This window comes from Hippopotamus amphibius, chromosome 4 (genome assembly GCF_030028045.1).
Source record: "Hippopotamus amphibius kiboko isolate mHipAmp2 chromosome 4, mHipAmp2.hap2, whole genome shotgun sequence".
Taxonomy (NCBI): Eukaryota; Metazoa; Chordata; class Mammalia; order Artiodactyla; family Hippopotamidae; genus Hippopotamus; species Hippopotamus amphibius.
Window position 1 is genome coordinate 157,472,985 of NC_080189.1, and position 17,747 is coordinate 157,490,731.

At 42.2% G+C, this 17,747-nt stretch overlaps 1 protein-coding gene across 12 annotated transcripts in view; it reads left to right on the top strand.

Moving 5' to 3' along the window:
* SIPA1L1 (signal induced proliferation associated 1 like 1) overlaps window positions 1–17,747 on the top strand; it is a 443,906-nt gene that overhangs the window by 362,474 nt on the left and 63,685 nt on the right. For all 12 annotated transcript variants that reach the window (XM_057730455.1, XM_057730457.1, XM_057730458.1 and 9 more), the window contains 3 exons: window positions 4,887–5,460; window positions 6,090–6,364; window positions 14,715–14,984. In XM_057730455.1, coding sequence (XP_057586438.1) covers window positions 4,887–5,460; window positions 6,090–6,364; window positions 14,715–14,984 — 1,119 coding nt within the window. The remainder of the gene's footprint in view (window positions 1–4,886; window positions 5,461–6,089; window positions 6,365–14,714; window positions 14,985–17,747) is intronic.

The following is a 17,747-nucleotide window of genomic DNA, read 5'->3' on the forward strand; positions in this document are numbered from 1 at the left end:
GCTTCATCTGCTGCTCCCCATCGCTGGCATAACCGCCTGAACCACCACCCCTCCCCCCTCCCCCCTCCCCACTGTCTTTGGAAAAATTGTCTTCCAGGAAACCGGTCCCTGGTGCCAAAAAGGTTGGAGACCACCCCAGAGAAGCCAGGAAATACAAAAGACCAAAGAACATGTTTGTATTTAGCAAAATTCAGTCTCTGGACAGTTCTGTGTGACACATAGCCCAGTTTCTCCAACAAATAAATTGCAAGAAATAAAAGAGAAGTGAAGTGAGAGAAGTAGAGGGGCAGTAACAGAATGTAAAAATTTAAGATAAAGCTAATTGTAGTGTTGTAGGCCTTATTTGGATCCATTTCAGACAGACTATTTAAAAATCTTAGGACATCTTAAACAGTTGAAAGGTAGAACTTGGGCACACTTTATGATGAAATTAAAGAATTATTGTTAATTTCAAGCTAGTATAGTAATAAGTGGTTTTTATAAAGACCCATCTTCAAAACAGATGTTAAATTGTGGTTAGTAACTATGTTTAGAAAGGTAGATACATGTGTTACTCCTCTCAGAAAGATTTCCATATTCAGTGGTTAAGATGCAGTAAATGTTGAAAGGAGTTAGTATGATGTAGTGCAAAAAGCACTTGGAATCAGACCAGATTGCTAAACATCTCAGATCTTAAATTTTCTTTTCTGTGCAGTGGAAGGCTGCTTGACATCTACCTAAAATCCCATAAGTAAAGTATCTGGTGTAGGCAGGGAGTGTGGTGTATGCACATTAAATGACTATGCCCTTCTTCTTTTCTTCCCTTGAATAAAAATAAATAAATATGCAAGCTTCAACCAGGAAGAAAAAAAACCAAAGTGGGTCAAGTGGTGGAAATTTCTTTCAGAAAGTCTATTCCAAGCCATCATAAATCAGCCATTCCTATTGTTCCACGCAGCTGACCTTTCTAAGACAAAACTCTGACTATGTTACCGTTTTTGCTTAAAACCGTTTTGGATAGCTTTGAGACTCCCTGGCATAGCCTACTGCACGGAGCCCTTCAGGGCTGCCTCTTGTCCCTCAGCGTCCACTGGCAGCTCTCCCATTTCTCCCTGCAGCATGGAGTTACGTACAGCCCCTCCTCTCCACACATGCCACTCTCCACGCAAGAATGCTTCTCACACCCCACCTTCCCCTTTCTTCCAGTGAATGCCTGCTCTTCTTTTGTTGTGGGAGTGCTTCCCTGACCTCCCAGGACGGGAATAAGTGCCTTTCGGAAGTGTTTCCAGGAGCGCACTGCACCTCCCCAGGAGAGCACTGCACCTCCCCAGGAGAGCACTCGGACTAGAGGCAGCCCCACCAGGCTTTGAGCTGATGGTGGGCTGAGCCTGTGACATCTCATCCTTGGTCCTGGCCTGTGGCCGGTGCCCAGTGAGTGAGGGTGATTGAAGACTGTTAGAAGTGGAGAACCCCCAGGGGGGAACAGTGGGCACACATTTGTTCTGCCACTCATCTTTCCTGTCCTTTGCCAAGGTCTGCTTTCTTGGAAAGCTCCCCAAGCTGGCAGTCTGATCTAAGCTTCAAGGGGAAACTTCTCTCTACTGTTTTGATGCTAAGTTCCCTTCCTTTTAAATTTCGTTGTTTATTGCTGTTTCCATGGTGCTTCAGAAGTTCATATGTCTTGCTCTTCTCATTCTTTTTCATTGAGACATCTGTTCAGATGCCTCTGGAACATTCCCATGTATCAGCTTGCTACTTCATCCAAGGTCTTTGATGCCAACAAAGGCCCAGACCCACTAGAAACAGCCTATAATGGTGGTCTCTTTGGCCATGTGACTCTTGTGGATGGTCCCTTTTGAAACTGCCTCAAGAGTGGGAGATTTAAAAATGTCCCCTCAGGAAATAAATGTGGTCTCATCACACTGCTGGCTATCCAGAAGCTCAGATTCCAGTCCTGGCTCTCTCTAACAAGCTCTGGGCAAGTCATTTTAGTTCTGAGTCTGTTTGCTGGAGAAGTGAAGAATGTCTACCAGCTGTTCAATCGGAGGTTCAAGGATGTGTCAAATGACAGAGTGAAACAGAACACCTTCCTGCTCCCCTAGTTGTACTCCAAGAATTGGGGAACAGAACAGATTTTTGTGTTAAAATGAATACAAATATTCTTCAGTGGAATGCAGAATCAAGATGAATGTTAAGATGAAACTCAAGATATTATTTGCAGAGTTTGAGGAACCCAGACTCCCCAGTGGTAACTTTCCATAGCTGTTTCAGCCTCTGATCTTCTGTCTGTCTGTCATCTAAAATAACCCTCTTGAGTAAAACATCCTAGTCCTTGACAATGCTGAGCAAGTAAGGCATGGCTGTAATTTTAAAGAATGTAATATTTCTAAGGAGATACAATATTGCATACTAGGCGAACATAAGTGTGGCAGAAATCTGCTTTTAAAAATAGCAAAAACCATTTATAATTAATACATCTCAAGTGTCTATATATAGCACACTGAAATTCTAGAAAGGCTTCTTTTATTATGAAGGCAAAAATATTCTCTCTACTCAACTTAAAACAGGCCTTATTATCAAGAGTTCAGAATTAGTGGCATCTAAATTAATGAGCTTTTAACCTTGTAGAAAACCTTGAAAGTTAGTTTACCCAAAACAAAACCCTTTATTTCAAAAGAGCATCCTAGGGTATCATCTTCCTCATCTTCTTCTGTAAGGATTCTGTTTCTAATGATGCAAAGCTGATGTTAGCGTCTGTAGCGTTTACCTCCCTACCATGATGAATCACTGATAATTATATGCTAAGGATTCAGTCTTTTCCCCTCATAGTTCATTCTAGAGGCTTCTGATTATTGGTGGGTTTTCAGTATATGTTTGTCTAAAGTCCTATTAGTTAATAAATAGATCTGTAGACAGCCAGTGAATTTAAGGGGCATGTGGATGGATGGTACTCACATCGACACCTCCTGCTAAGCAATTTCCTCTCCTTATTTAAAATAAAATCACAGCTGTTTCTTGAGAAAGAATAATGATGTGAAATTAGCAAGAGAAGAAATTACCAAGTTAAAAATGAAAGATATTAAATATTTCTAGATCCTTATGGGATTCCTCTTAGAAAAGCTAGCAAATCTGGATTTTAGCATCATCTGCTTGACTGGAAAAAAAAATAACATGATCAAATTAAAATTATACAGCTGTCAGCATCCAAGCCAGACAGTTCACATCAGATAAGAAAAATTGCCTTTCTGTTAGTGATGTGATGAGGCTATCATGCACATGGAGGTTTCTGTGAATTCTCATCTCCAGTTAGAAAATGGGATGTTGCTTGCCACCTTTCTTAGTCAGGAAGTGAACTAGGTAGTCTTTTTTTTTTTTTTTTTTTTTTAAATAAATTTGTGAAAAGCCATTTTCAGAAATAGGCCATCTCGTGGCATCTTCTGACAAAATATGTAATTTGTCTCCTGAGGTTGCTGATTTTTATTTATCCTATTTTCACAAGCAACAATCATTTTTTGAAAAGCAAAGCTGACTATCTTCAAGCAAATGCTTTAAATAAAGAAAAAATTGTGCAACAGAGCTCTTCAGTTTAATTTGAAAGATGCACACTCTCTGATTATGTTCTTTATATCCTGGGAATTCTGGAGAAACAGGTTTTGTATTGCTCCGCTGAGACTTAGTACAAATGCATAATTGACTCATTTTTAAATAATTAGATAATTTGAAAAGGGGGTGTTTGATCTGTTAGAATCATCATTTCTAGTCCTTTCAAACTTTGCTGAGGTCCTGGAAGGAGATCTTGAAATATGATATAAAATACCCAGCCTTCCCATTTTCATTTAGTTTGTGTTGTTGTTATTGTTTTAGGAAAAACTTAATCTTTTTACTTGTGAAATTAAAAATAATAGGTTCTTGCAGATGCTTGTGTGATCTTTTTCATAGGCCCAATTTTAGCAATATAGATGCAGAGGAAATGCCTGGAACAGGCTTTCTTCAATCAGTCTTGCTTAAGGAAACATATTTTCCTCACAAATAAATTGTCAGAATCAAATACCAAAAGTAGAAAATTTGGACCAAAGAATAGCTCAGTTTGAAAATATGATTTTAAAGCACTATTGCTATTACCAAAAAAAGAATAATCTCTATCACTTAAATTTCAACTTTTATTTTAAAATTAATGCTTTTGGGGGAACTCCCTGGTGGCCCGGTGGTTAGGACTCAGCACTTTCATTCCCAGACCCAGGCTGGATCCCTGGCAGGGAACTAAGATCCTGCAAGCCCCTTGGTGCGGCTAAAAAAATTTAAAAATAAAGAACAAAATTTAAAAAATAAAATTATGCTTTTTGATCTGGTTGATAAAGGCCTGACACATAGGACAACAAATAGTATTTAATTTTTTTTTAAATTTAATCCATTTCTCTTATGTCACACACGTTTGGATATTTTCATTAGAAGCTGACTGCTCGGGGCATCATATCTAAACTGGGGAACACATTTGTGTTCTTACAGAATCTGTGCTTGTTCTGAAAGGTTATATAGTTACAGGAACTGCCCCCTAAACTACTGCTTTGGAAAAAAACAGTAGGGAAATGTTATCTTCTATGAAGAATATTACAGTAAATTTTTTTCATGGAGTTGTTGGTTTACTATCTGTTAATGAAAAGAAAGTTTTTAGTTTAAGCTTTTTGGGTATTTTGACCTAGGAAAAATTTTGTTCTGTAAACCCCCAATATGAGTGAATGAAAATGTACGCTCGTGTTCAGCAGAAGTGTGTGTTGTTTCTTGTGGGACGATGACAGTTGTTTTCCTTCTGAGGGACATCTTTGTCTCTGAGAATGTGTATTCTCATGCTGTGGATCTGAGCAGTATTGACAAGCCCCTTTGTCATTGATCTTTGCTTTGTCTCTTAGTGTGGCCGTCACCAGGTCCAGAGATGTGCCTTCCTTTGGACCTCCCATCCCTAAAGGGGTCACGTTCCCTAAGTCAAATGTGTTCAGGGACTTCCTTTTGGCCAAAGTGATTAATGCAGAAAATGCAGCTCATAAGTCAGAAAAGTTCCGGGCCATGGCGACCCGGACCCGCCAGGAATACCTGAAAGATCTGGCAGAAAAGAATGTCACCAACACCCCTATTGACCCGTCTGGCAAGTTTCCGTTCATCTCTCTGGCCTCCAAGAAGAAAGAAAAGTCTAAGCCATACCCAGGAGCTGAGCTCAGCAGCATGGGGGCCATCGTGTGGGCCGTCCGGGCCAAAGACTACAACAAGGCTGTGGAGATGGACTGCCTCCTCGGGGTCTCCAACGAGTTCATCGTCCTCATCGAACAGGAAACAAGGAGCGTGGTTTTCAACTGCTCCTGCCGAGATGTGATAGGGTGGACTTCAAGCGACGCCAGCCTCAAAATCTTCTACGAGCGAGGCGAATGTGTATCGGTGGAGAGTTTCGTGAACAGTGAGGACATCAAAGAGATTGTCAAAAGGCTTCAGGTTCGTGTTTTCCTTCCACTACCTACATGCATGTCCCTTTCATAAAGCTTTCAGTACAGGCTAGAGCTAAGTTACAGAAGCTTTCCTGTTTTATTAGCTCCTCTGAAAACTCCCTTAACAATGGGAAGGAACACAGAGTCGATGTCACACTTGCTTCCCATCATTGTTTTCAGAAGGAAAAGTAGTAGAACAAGTGGGAGAAGACACACTGACTGTGCGTTTTTTTGTTGGAAACTCATTTGCATGTGACCTGATCCCATTGCCTTGGTGACTGATGATGTAGCCCAGCCCGTCTGTTTCAGTTGGTGAAAAGAGTTGTTGGATTGAGTATCTGCTGTTTTGCATGCCTCAAGGGCAAAATGAGTAGCAGAATACCATTTTTCTTTGCTGCCAGCTCCCTGTAGGTCTCTGTTAGAGGTTTCCTTGTAACTGCAGAGAAGCCATTGAGTTCTTTGGATGCAACAAGTGTATTCTTTTTGTCCTAATGAATGGAGATTAGTGAAGGGGAAATAACCAGACTGCTCTTCCGCTGGCATTAGGGTACTCAGAAATAACCCTGCTTGCCATACGTACCACTTAGGACCCTGTTGCAGTCGTTAAACTGTGACATCTTTCATTTCTTTGTCTAGTTCGTGTCAAAAGGCTGTGAATCGGTGGAGATGACTCTACGGAGGAATGGGCTGGGACAGCTTGGCTTCCATGTCAACTACGAGGGCATCGTGGCAGATGTGGAGCCCTACGGCTATGCCTGGCAGGCAGGGCTGAGGCAGGGCAGCCGGCTGGTGGAGATCTGCAAGGTGGCAGTGGCCACTCTGAGCCACGAGCAGATGATCGATCTGCTGAGAACCTCCGTCACGGTGAAGGTCGCCATTATCCCCCCACATGATGACTGCACCCCACGGAGGTAGGTCTCAGAGTCCAGGACTGTTTGTGCACCAGGGAGAACATTCCCACCTGGGTCGAGGTGTAGGGGGTTGTGAAGAGCGCTAGGTTACAGGCGATGCTGAAAGTTCCCTCCATGGAAAGTCTGACTCAGGACACAGCTCCCTTTCAGCATGTGGCAACAGCAGCTGGAAAGGATCACTCACTTGGACCATTCCCAGAATTTACATCTCTGGATATATAAAGTCACCTTTACAGATAGAGAGAAGTCTGGTAATATCCACTTTAAACATCTTGCACCAGTAGCTGAGAAACAGTGAACATTTAATGTTAAAAGACACTCAGCTTGACAAATTGTCAGACTTTTTTCTTTTATGTTCCGTGACACTCTTATTCTCCTGAATCTCCCATTTGTAGCCAATTGCTGTCCAAAACTCAAAGTGCTGTTTTTGACCCCTGCTGTCTCAGCCTGGAGGGCTGAATGTGACTTACCAAGCATTTTCTTAACTGCATCTGCATGTGTCAGAAGTTGGCTTCAAATGAGCTGGTCCTGCTCGTGCAGCTTGGGCAGTTTGGTTCCCGGACTTTCCCAAAGGGAAACCCAGGAACTCCCCGCCCCTCCTAGCTCCTGCCAAGCCAGCGGCACTGTTGAAAATTTAATTTCTCTGTCTCTGGGGAGGTTTCCTGATGGAACAAATTTAATCAACTGTTTCTTTTCTCCTTTGGGCACGCACATGCTATGTTTGCTCTTTTTTTTTTTCAATCTGTTGATTTGCTTTGAATCCATTATTTTCTAAGAGTTTCTTGTAAGCTTTGGTAATTAATTTTTAGGTTTTCTAAAGCCAAGACAATATTCTTTATGTTATTTTTTTCCCCAAAAGATGGCCAGTGCTACACCTGAGCTCTCATAGATTCATGAACATTAGATGGGAGAATACACGAGCAGTTATGCTGAGTTATCTGTACGCTTCAAAGCAGCAGTGACAACATCAGTGTGCTTCAGTTCTTCAAACCAAGTGTTACAGACCAGACTGTGCTTGGGACAGTGTTTAGTGTACTGCTTACCTCCTAGATGGCACAAAGATTACGTGCTGAGGTTCAGAATGTGGTGGAAATCCCTTTGTCTGACAGTTTTAAGAAATGCTCCCTTTTGGATGACTGGGTTTCTCTGGAAACCAAAATTTATATCCAGAACTTTTTGTTTTGGCTCATTTGAGGGCAGGAAAGGTATATTCTAAAACTGCTTTACACACGTAGCCTGCTTTCGTTTCCTTGAGCACATGGTATTAAGGTTAAGTATCTTGCTGAAATGCAATCCAAGAATGACTCTTGAGGGCGATCAGAAAGGCAACTGGGTCCTTACAACACTCTCCAAGTGCTCTGTGATCCCCCTCCTCTTCCTCTTGTCTGTTTTCTGTCCCATGGTCTCTCCTACAAATTAGCTACTTTACATGTCTAATCAGGCATCTATAAACTGGAGAAGATAACCAGGCTATGTAACTTGTCAACTTTAGTTATACACAGTACAGAGTTACAGACACTGGTCTAAGGACTAATTTGCTCAAGAGGAAGTCTGTAGATCTCTTGATGCTATCTTGTCTGCTCAGGGGCCTTTCCCCTCGTTTCTAGACTCTTCAGTTTATACGGGGGAGAGGGAAATAGGTGTGTGTGAGTGTGTGAGGAAATAGGATGGAATGGATAACATGACTGACATTGAATTGTGAATAGAAGTTACTAGGAAGATGGGTCCAAAGGCCTGGCCCTGGATAGATAGGTCCATGACAGGAGGTGGTTTGTCTGTAACAAAATACTAGACTAGATGTGTTTTTTTGTGGTATATTGGTAAAAACAAACAAACAAAAACCTAATATTTGCTGAGTCTTACTTTAATGTGCCAGACGCTAGAAAAAGCACTTTTGTGTGAATTAGCACATTTAATCTTTGGACCCACCCTATGAGGTAATAATTAATATTATGCCCAATTAGAGGAGACCAACACTCAGAAAGGTTAGTAACTCCCAACCTCATCTGGCAAATTCAGGTCTAACTTCAGAACCCAAACTCTTAACTTCGTATGCTTGGGACGTAAATCCTTTCCTTATGTACCAGCATAAGCAGAGATATTCTGGTAAACTGGCTTTCTCTTGGCGAAAAGAACCTTGATTTGTAGCATTTGCTGATCACCATGGTGTAAATACTCCCACTGTGGCCGATTCCAAGCTACCAGCATGCCACTGCTGAATGCACAGCTGGAAGAGATACTCGGAGTCTGCTCTTGCAAACCAGGGCAGGCCGGCTCCAGCACAGACCTGGACGGATGAGGGCATTTGTCTTCACCTCCCAGCATCACTTCTGGGGCGTCATTGTCATCCCTCGTAGCCACGGAGCTGGCAGTGATGGGACAGAAGAGTGTCCAGGAGCCTGCCCCCCGTTAGGGCGTGGGGTGGGGGGCTGGGCTTCAGGGTCAGCCCACCACACAGCCCCATGGGCCTCGGAGACACCCTCTGCCCCTTTCCCTAGAGTTTCCACTGGAAAAGCCACCATCAGATCTTCTAAGGGGGTCTGCAGTGATGCCCTTGATGCCTCTGGTGGACTGGAAGCTGGCTCTTGCCTTCCCTCCTTTAGAAACAACTTCAGAGGAGCAGTTGAAGCATTAACACCTTGCTACCATTTTCAACAAAGTAAGATGATGCTGTCCTGTCACGTTTTTCCTCTCCTCCGCACTTTACACTCCCAGGGCTGTTTTCCTCACAGCTAATTACTCTGCTCTTTGACTAGTCACTCTCCTCTCTGTCAGCTGGTGCTGCCCCTGCAGGCCTCCTGGAAACACGCTGCCCTCCGTCCCCAGCCACGTACTTCTCAGGGTCGCCAGATCCGAGGGTCACAGGGCACAGACACCAGCGTGGGGATCATATTTAATCTCAAACCACCCACGTATGTTCACATGGAAGAGTCACTAGTTTTGAAAAGGCAGGGATTTTTCTTTTTCTTTTTTTTTTTTAATGAAAAAGCCAGTTTAACAACAACAGAGTGGAGCTTCAGTAACTCCTGTAAAATCAAGCTCTTTGCGCTGTTCACAGGAAATAAGCAGACCCTCTATGAATTGCTTCCAAAGGAAGCTATTAAAGAGAAGACAGGACAGGGAAAGTAAAGCAAAATTCCTGAGCCCAGGTATGGGGCTTTAAAAAAAATCTTCACGGCAACCTCATTTTCATTGAAACGATGAAATGAGGTTCAGTAGCTGCCCAGAGAGTGAACAGGGCCAACTAGAATGACAGCACGATGGAAGCAGCCCTGGCAGAAACAGGTTTGGGATTTAGCTGCAGACTTCACCAGACTGCTCCTCCCAGGAAGTGAGATGTTGCGCTGCTGGAGGGACCCCGACCCCACCCATTGCCGATTAGAGTGTACGACCGGCTGTGTGTCGTGGTGTCTAGGACCTCTCACTCTTGAGCAGTCATTCTCTTGGCAAAATGAGAAATAGCTCAATAGCAGAATCAGTTGTGATGCTCTGAATAGTATCGCATAGGAGTGGCAGGCCTTTATTCTGTTGAGGGCCACCAGCCTATGACTTTTTTATTATTTTATTTTATTTTTAAAGATTTTCTTAATTACTTTTTATTTATTTATTTTTATGGCTGTGTCAGGTCTTAGTCGCAGCCCATGGGATCTTTGTTAAGGCATGCATGCAGGATCTTTCATTGCGGCCCATGGGCTCCTCATTGCGGTGCATGGACTTCTCTCCAGTTGTGGCATGGCAGGTTTTCCCTTCTCTAGTTGTGGTGCCCTGGCTCCAGGGTACATGGCCTCTAGTTGTGGCACACAGATTCCAGAGCGCATGGGCTCTTTAGTTGAGGTGCATGAGCTCAGTAGTTATGGCACATGGACTTAGACCCCACATGCCACAAGGCAACTTAGTTCCCCGACCAGGGATCAAACCGGCGTCCCCTAAATGGGAAGGCGAATTCTTTACCACTGGATTACCATGGAAGTCCCTGTTTGTTTTTCTAATTGCAATATAGTTGATTTACATTGTCTTGTTAATTTCAGGTGTATAGCACAGTGATCCAGTTATACATTTAAGTATATATGTGTATATATTCCTTTTCAGGTATATATTCCTTTCCCTTATAGGTTATTACAAAATATTGAGTATAGTTCCCTAAAGAAAGCAATCAAGGGCCATTCAACGGGAAGAGGTAAAAACAAGTTACCTAAAAGGACCAAATTACTTTTTTCTTTTTTTTTTTAAAAAAGATGAGTTATTTTGAAACAAACCCATACACTGTTCGGATTACCCTGGGAAAGAGAGGATGTTGACGAGAAAGGGAAAAAACTAGTGCTTTGCCCTTGAGACAGTATCCCCAGCACACACAGAGGGACTCTCATTTGCTAGGAAGGACACCACATTACTTTTTAAGTACGAATGGGTTGCAAAGGTTTTTCTGCATTTTAAAAAACAGCTATTTCAAAGTGCAAGAACATCCTGCTTTAGAGCTAGAAGAGCTGTTAGAAATTATCTGGTTCAAGTCTTTCATTTTTTTAGATGAGGAACTTTGATTTCAAAGAGGTTACTTTTTTTTTCCCAAATCAAAATCACACGGCTTGTTAGGGGCATAGCTGTCCCCAAACACCAAACTTTTCTGATTCAAGAGTCCAGAGCTGTGACGTTCTGTTCAATATACTGCTCGACCGATTTTCTGTCTGTACTTCTTAGTGTCTTAGGGGTAAAGGAGAGAGTAGTGGGTGATAAGAAATTAAAGGGAAAAGAATAAAATGACTGAAAAAGAGAAAGAAGATGGAGTGATTTTTCAATTATGTTATGGTTTCCACTTGTCACCAGGTGTCGCTTTTAGCACCGAAGTTGTAATTCCTGCTGACCGTAGCTCTTTAAGAATTGTTGACATGTTGTCATAGCCTATGCCTGAGTGAAATGCAGTAGTCGCTATAAGGTGAAGTTTGGGGACCTGGAGTAGAAGTATTCTTTAGTTAGTGACTAAACTAAGACTAAGCTACAAGTAGACTTATTCTGTGGGTTCAAATCCTGGCTCTGCCACTTCTTCTTGGCTGTGTGGTCTTTGCACATTAGTCTCTCTAGGCCTCCATTTCCTCATCTGATAAATGGGGGTAATGATGCAAGGACTTCAGAGAGCTGGTGTAGTGCAGCCAGATCAGTGCCTGGCCCGTCGTGAGCTGTAAGTGACAGAGTTTCTGCTGTTCAACACCAGATTTTACTTGGAGTAACATACTGTAAATCCCTTTATGAACTTTTGTGCATGTCATTAAAAGCCAGCTTTGTCTTTGTCCTTCCGTGTCCTTCCCACTTCCGGATTCCATGTATCACTCTCACATCTTACAGAGATAAGTAAGGGAGCAGACGCTGGTGGTGGCCCACCCGCCGTGGAAGGCAGTCAGAAGTGGCGGGAGGGCAAAGGTTTAGCACTGCAGAATCTTTATTTTTCATTCACTGGGAATGCATCTTCTCTTTCTGTTTTGGCCGTATCATACTTCATTTTATAATTATGGAATATGCAAAAGGTTTCTAGTAATATGCTAAGAGTGGTGGAGATGAAATATAGACCGGAGAGAAGACAAAATCTTTGGCTAATGGGATCTTTTAACCAGTTGTAGTATTAAATGTTATGCAGCTTAAAAGATTCTTCCAAAGAGTGCTTGAACTAGGGGAAAATTTAGTAATTATCAGTTACAGGTCTTTCATTTTACAAAGACACTAAGGTACCAAACTGATATTGTCTATTTTATATTACATTATTGTTTCTGTTTTATTTATTTACTCACTTATTATTCTCTACCCTGATGCATGTGGGCTTGAATCAGCCTCTGAAGGTGCAGAATTAAAAGTCAGTGAGGGGATCTCTGTGTATGTGTGGGAGGGGGATGAGGAATGGGAGAAGGTAAGTGGAAAACGTGGCCTAGGGGGAAATTTTTGAGAAGTTAATGCCCCAGAATACGAGATAAAGTTCTGTACATATTCTGTACATGTGTTCGTTCCTAGCAGTCAGCAAAAAGGGGCATAGATGATATGACCATTGAGTTTACAAGTTAAACGGACCATCGCCAAGGAAAAGCAAAGTTAGTCCTGATTTTGAGGGGAAGAGAGATTTTTCCATGAATTATTATAAACTTTTAGTGATATTCCTTTGTCAAGCTACGACCAGATCCAGAGCCCTAGACATTGTATGGTCAGAAATGAAAGACTTCAGATATACTACAGTAACACCTGTGTTAACTACCAAAAAAGTATGGCAGTGGCATAGTTTTGTCAGAAATACTGAATCAAAGCTAGAAATTGTATCAGAGCCTATGGTGATAATCCTTCGTTTCACAGAAAAGGGTTTATTATGTAAGCAGTCAGTAACTGCTGAAACTAATGACAGGTGAGCATAGAGTGTTTTGCACACTGCAGATCGTACCTCTTAAGTAGATCATGAAATCAGTTTAGGAAGTTGTACCCGATGTATTTTTTTAATGAAATGGATTAGCACAGAATGTAGCAGAATGGAAGCTGTCAGAGGAAGGGTGTATGTGTGTGTGTGTTTGTGGTTGTGCTGTATCACAGTATAAAATGTACTTCTCACCAGGATTGTGATCCATAACATTTGAAAGCCACTGTCATCAAAGCATAAAAGGGGCACGGCAGAGTCTTGGGCATAGGGTCGGATTAAGATTGACCTAGGCTTTTGAGGAGTCGGAGGGAGTGGTAAGGAAACTCCAAGCAGTGGTGCCCATTGGAGCTAAGACTGAGGAGGCCGAGGACCCCAGCAAATGCTCCAAAAGCAGCACTTTTCAAAACCTGTGCCTATCGTGGAGACGTGGGAGAGGACGCATGGGTGGGGTACATTTGAAATGTCAGGAGTCTTACCCTGAGATACGCGAACAAGGTCATAAGAGGGGGGCCCCGTTCCGTTGTGCTCATTCTCCCACAGACATAAGCCCCTTCCCCAAATCAAGACCAGGCCTCCAGCTGGATGCCCTTTGGACCTGAGCTGTCCCAGCACAGGAGCCATGAGTCACCTGTGGCTACAGAGCCATTGCAACGTGGCTGGCGCCAAATGAAATGTGCCCTAAGTGTAACATACATTCCAAATTTACAACAATGTAAAATATCTCGTAAATGTTTGAAATACTGATTTATTGATTGCACGTTGAAATGATCACATTTTGGATATATTGAGTTCAATGAAAAGTATTATTAAATTAATTTCACCTGTTTCATTTCACTTTTGTAATGTGGTTGCTAGACATTTAAAAATCACATACATGGCTCCTATCTGTGGCTCATATTGCATTTCTTTTGGGCAGAGCTGGTGTGGACTTCCCTTAAAGTGCCTCTTAAAGGACTATGTCATAATTACTCTTAACCTTTCCTTTTGAGATCTTCCCACCTGCTTCTCAATCTTTGAAATGTCTTTAAGAAAGAAAGTCATTTTTTTTTCACTTAGTGATGAAAATTCAAATGCACAGTTTGAGTTAATGCTTTCGTGGGGGTAGGTTTTTTCAGTAATTTTTCTATCAGTCAAGTCAGTAATTGATTGAACCTTCCTTGGTTGTTTGGGTAAAGGGAATGGAAAGTGGGTTCCTCATTTCCTGAGGTTTGGGGGTTGAGATGATGGCACAAAAAGGGTGTAAAACGGTAGAAGACATTTGTGCCTGCCATTAATTTCACTCAGGCTGCTACCTGGAGACAGCTCTGCAATGGGAGATTCTGGCTTTCAGGGAGGGAAAAAAAAGGCCTGATTTCAGATTATGCTTTGTTCCCTGGTGATTTGATAATTGCAGATTTCAATAACTGCTTTTTTTTTTCCTCCTCCCAAGCTAAATTTGGCTCTCAGTTTGAATTTCAAGAATTCTCTCCACTTATTCTTGACTATCGAGATCCCAGCGAATTCGAAACTGTACAACCTTTTAGATCCATAATCATAAGCGAAGAATCTATAGCTTCCTTTGCGATTAAGGATGTAAAACTGACTCTTTCCTCCCAGGCCCCATCTGAGGGGTCTGCTCCACCCTAGTTGTTTGGGCACCTTCCCTCCCCAGATCTCAGTGCTGACTCTGCCCCTGCTCCATCCCCATCCCGCATTCCCACCAGAGTGACCATAGGTCTCATTGAATTTTTAAGACTCTGTATCTCAGACTCAACATTCAGGATAGAGCAAAGGAAAATACCAGTATAATACTTCCTGGGATTCTGATTTTTGAAAGGAAAATAATTATAGGGTCTAATGATTGAAAGATGGTTTGAAACCAAGAATGAAGCATTTGATCCATTTTAACTGTTAATGAAAATCAGTGTGGTTCCATCAACAAGAAAAAGCGCTAGTGATCTTTCTTCTCTTTGTGCCCTTCCCCAGGAGTTGCTCTGAGACCTACCGCATGCCAGTGATGGAGTACAAGATGAACGAAGGGGTTTCCTATGAATTCAAGTTTCCCTTTCGAAATAATAACAAGTGGCAGAGGAATGCCAACAAGGGGACTCATTCACCTCAAGTCCCATCCCAGGTGCAGAGTCCCATGACCTTGAGGCTAAATGCCGGGAAGGGAGACGGGAAGATGCCTCCTCCAGAAAGAGCTGCCAACATTCCTCGAAGCATCTCCAGTGACGGGCGCCCACTGGAGAGGCGGTGAGTGTGCCTTCCAAGGTTTGCTCTTAAGTCTCTGCCCCAAATTTAAATAGCACCAGGCCTTTAAGCACTAGCTTTCGGTCTTCCCATATTTTACTAGAAATCGAAGATTGAAACTGGAATGCATGTACTAGTGGTTTTCAAAGCATGGTAGCGTTCCAAAGCCATCGGGATAAGTGAAGATATATTCCAGCAAAGCATTTGGCTCTATGTATTGGCATCTGGGCTCTGCTCTTTCATTTTCATGTGATATCAACAGAAATCATCACTGCACACTTAGTAACCACATGAACCAGAACTTGGCAGACTCTTTGAGGTGACATTGACCGTATCATCATCTTTGACAGTCTTTATCTTTTGGAGATGAGTGATATGATAGTGGCAACGGAATGCAAGTTTTTGGTTGAGTGTCTGTGTTTGTGTCACTTTATTGATAAAGAATTGTGAGAAGGGAAAGCCACAAGTATAAGACAAACATATTTTCCACTGCTCTGAATGTGGAAGAAAATAGTGGACGTGTTAAAACACTCAGTCCTGAGTAACATAAGCAAAAGGAGAGGGATTGAGGGATCTCAGAAGGTAACAAACTAAAGTTTGTTGTTAAATTGAGAGTCAGGGTGGATTCCCTCACAGATGATAACTGGTTAACTCTTCCTTAACCAGGATGCCCTAGCCCTTTTGTCTCAAATTCACTGTAAAATACAGCACTGTGAACTAAGAATCTAGGCCAAAAATTAAACTGGATTAAGTGCTTTTAAAATGTGAATACAAGTGGACTATATAATTTTAAATCATTGCATTATAAATTCAATTACCCCAGGTTACCTAGGTTAATGAAGGAGAGACAGTTTAACTCAGTAACCTGGTGCTCCCCTCCTAGAAGAAGCCGACTTCTTTCTGTCCATACACTGTCCTTTCCCCATCACTCTGCTTGCCTTGATCACACCTCTGAGTGTTTTTCTGGCCCTGCAGAGGGACCAGGAACCCTCAGAGCTGGTGGGGAGAAGTCTCTGTTCCAGGAGTGGTGGTGGGTAGAAGGAAGGTCCCTGTGGAGCCAGAATGTGAGCCTGACTCATCCGAGCAGCGGGAACCGGGTCCAGCAAGAACAGGGCGCCAAGGAAAGCAGGTCCCAGCTGTGCTCCAAGAGTCATTGGTTCAAATTAAGAGCAGAAAGTTGGAGGTTTTAAAAACCAGACTCTGATGTCCTTTATCTTGAAAGACATAAAACATTGTCACTTAACTATTTCAGAAACACTAGAATACCATGCAGAAATAATTTAATCAAAACAGACAACCAAAAAAAACCTAGTTGTCTTTCTAAAATTCCTCATGTAATCCTGGGGATTTATTTACAGAGCCTTGCTATTTATCTCAATAAAAGATTCCTCTCCCAAAGTGGCTACATTCCCATCTGGACTCCTCTTGCTTTCATTATTTTTGAGGAGGAAAAACATCCAAGTGATCGCTGAATAAATTCTTTGTTCTGCACATTCCAAACTTGGCTCCCTCTGAAGTGTGTGTTAACTGGAATTCATGATTTGGCCCACATTTTAATAGATGAACCTAGGAAACCATTGTCTAGAGAAGGACCTTTTGTTCCTCTCAATGCTATTTTCTTTCTCTCCAGGACAGTCATCAGGCTTTTACAAGTGAAGTTGGTGTTGTGTCATTTTCTTTATACAATATTATGTAAAATAAATAGCAGAATATATTTTGATTCCATGTTGAATTTAATTTCTGCAACGGAAACTAAAGCTTAGTGTTGAACATACTGACCTCCAAAAATGAAAATATTTTTTGTAGCTAATTATCCTCTTATGATGCAAGCAACTTTTAGTGCTAAAGAATTCACTTTTTCCAGGTGGAGATCTTTGAGTTCTAGAGGTTCTTTCTGTGGGTACTTGTGTCTGCCCTTCATCGTAACTCCACCCAGAGGAAAGGGAGTCTGCGTGCTCTCCCTATAAGATTAGTAATAGCCCTGTGGCTCTCCAAGCTGTAAGATGAAAGTGACAGAGGTGAGGCTGCCAGTGGTTTCCGGAAAATTTAACCTTTACTCGCTTCCCTCTAAGGCTTCTTAGTTTCACATATCCTTTAGGATACTGGGCTAGGATTTCAGATCTTACGATGGAAGGCTTGTAAACTCTAAGCTCTACATTTTCAGGTTATTTGGCTCCTCTTCACTTTGAAGGGCTATTCTTTCGTGAAAATTTAAGTTTGATGTCCTACCCCATCATTCCTTTTAGTTAAAGCAATATGTCTTATTTGTTTTAACTTTGAGTCATAAATAGAAGGCACTATTTACAAAACTTTGTATTGCTCCTGTTTGCAGAATATTTCAGTATAGAATAGACCCATGACCTTCATCAGGAATACTTCCTGAGTCCTCAGATTCATAAAGTGTACCTGGGAATATAATTTCCTCCATGAAACGTAGTAACATATAACTAAAAATATTGAAGCATTCCCTTCATAGTCTTACTGAGACCACACCACCTTACTGCGATGTGGAAGTGAAGCCCCTGGCTGGGCACACCTCTGCCATTTGACTCTCCCCTTCATACCAGCCCTGCCCTGGGTACCACGTGCATTTGTACCCGGGCCATCTAGAGAGTGTGCTGTGGACCTTGCAGATGAATAACAAGTAGTCAAAGCAGATGCCCAGGTCTGCCATTCCTTGAATCTTGCCTTATCAATAGTGGCCATGAGCCTGATACTGCGACTGAAGGATAGTCCCTCGATATCCGCCGAGGATTGCTTCCAGAA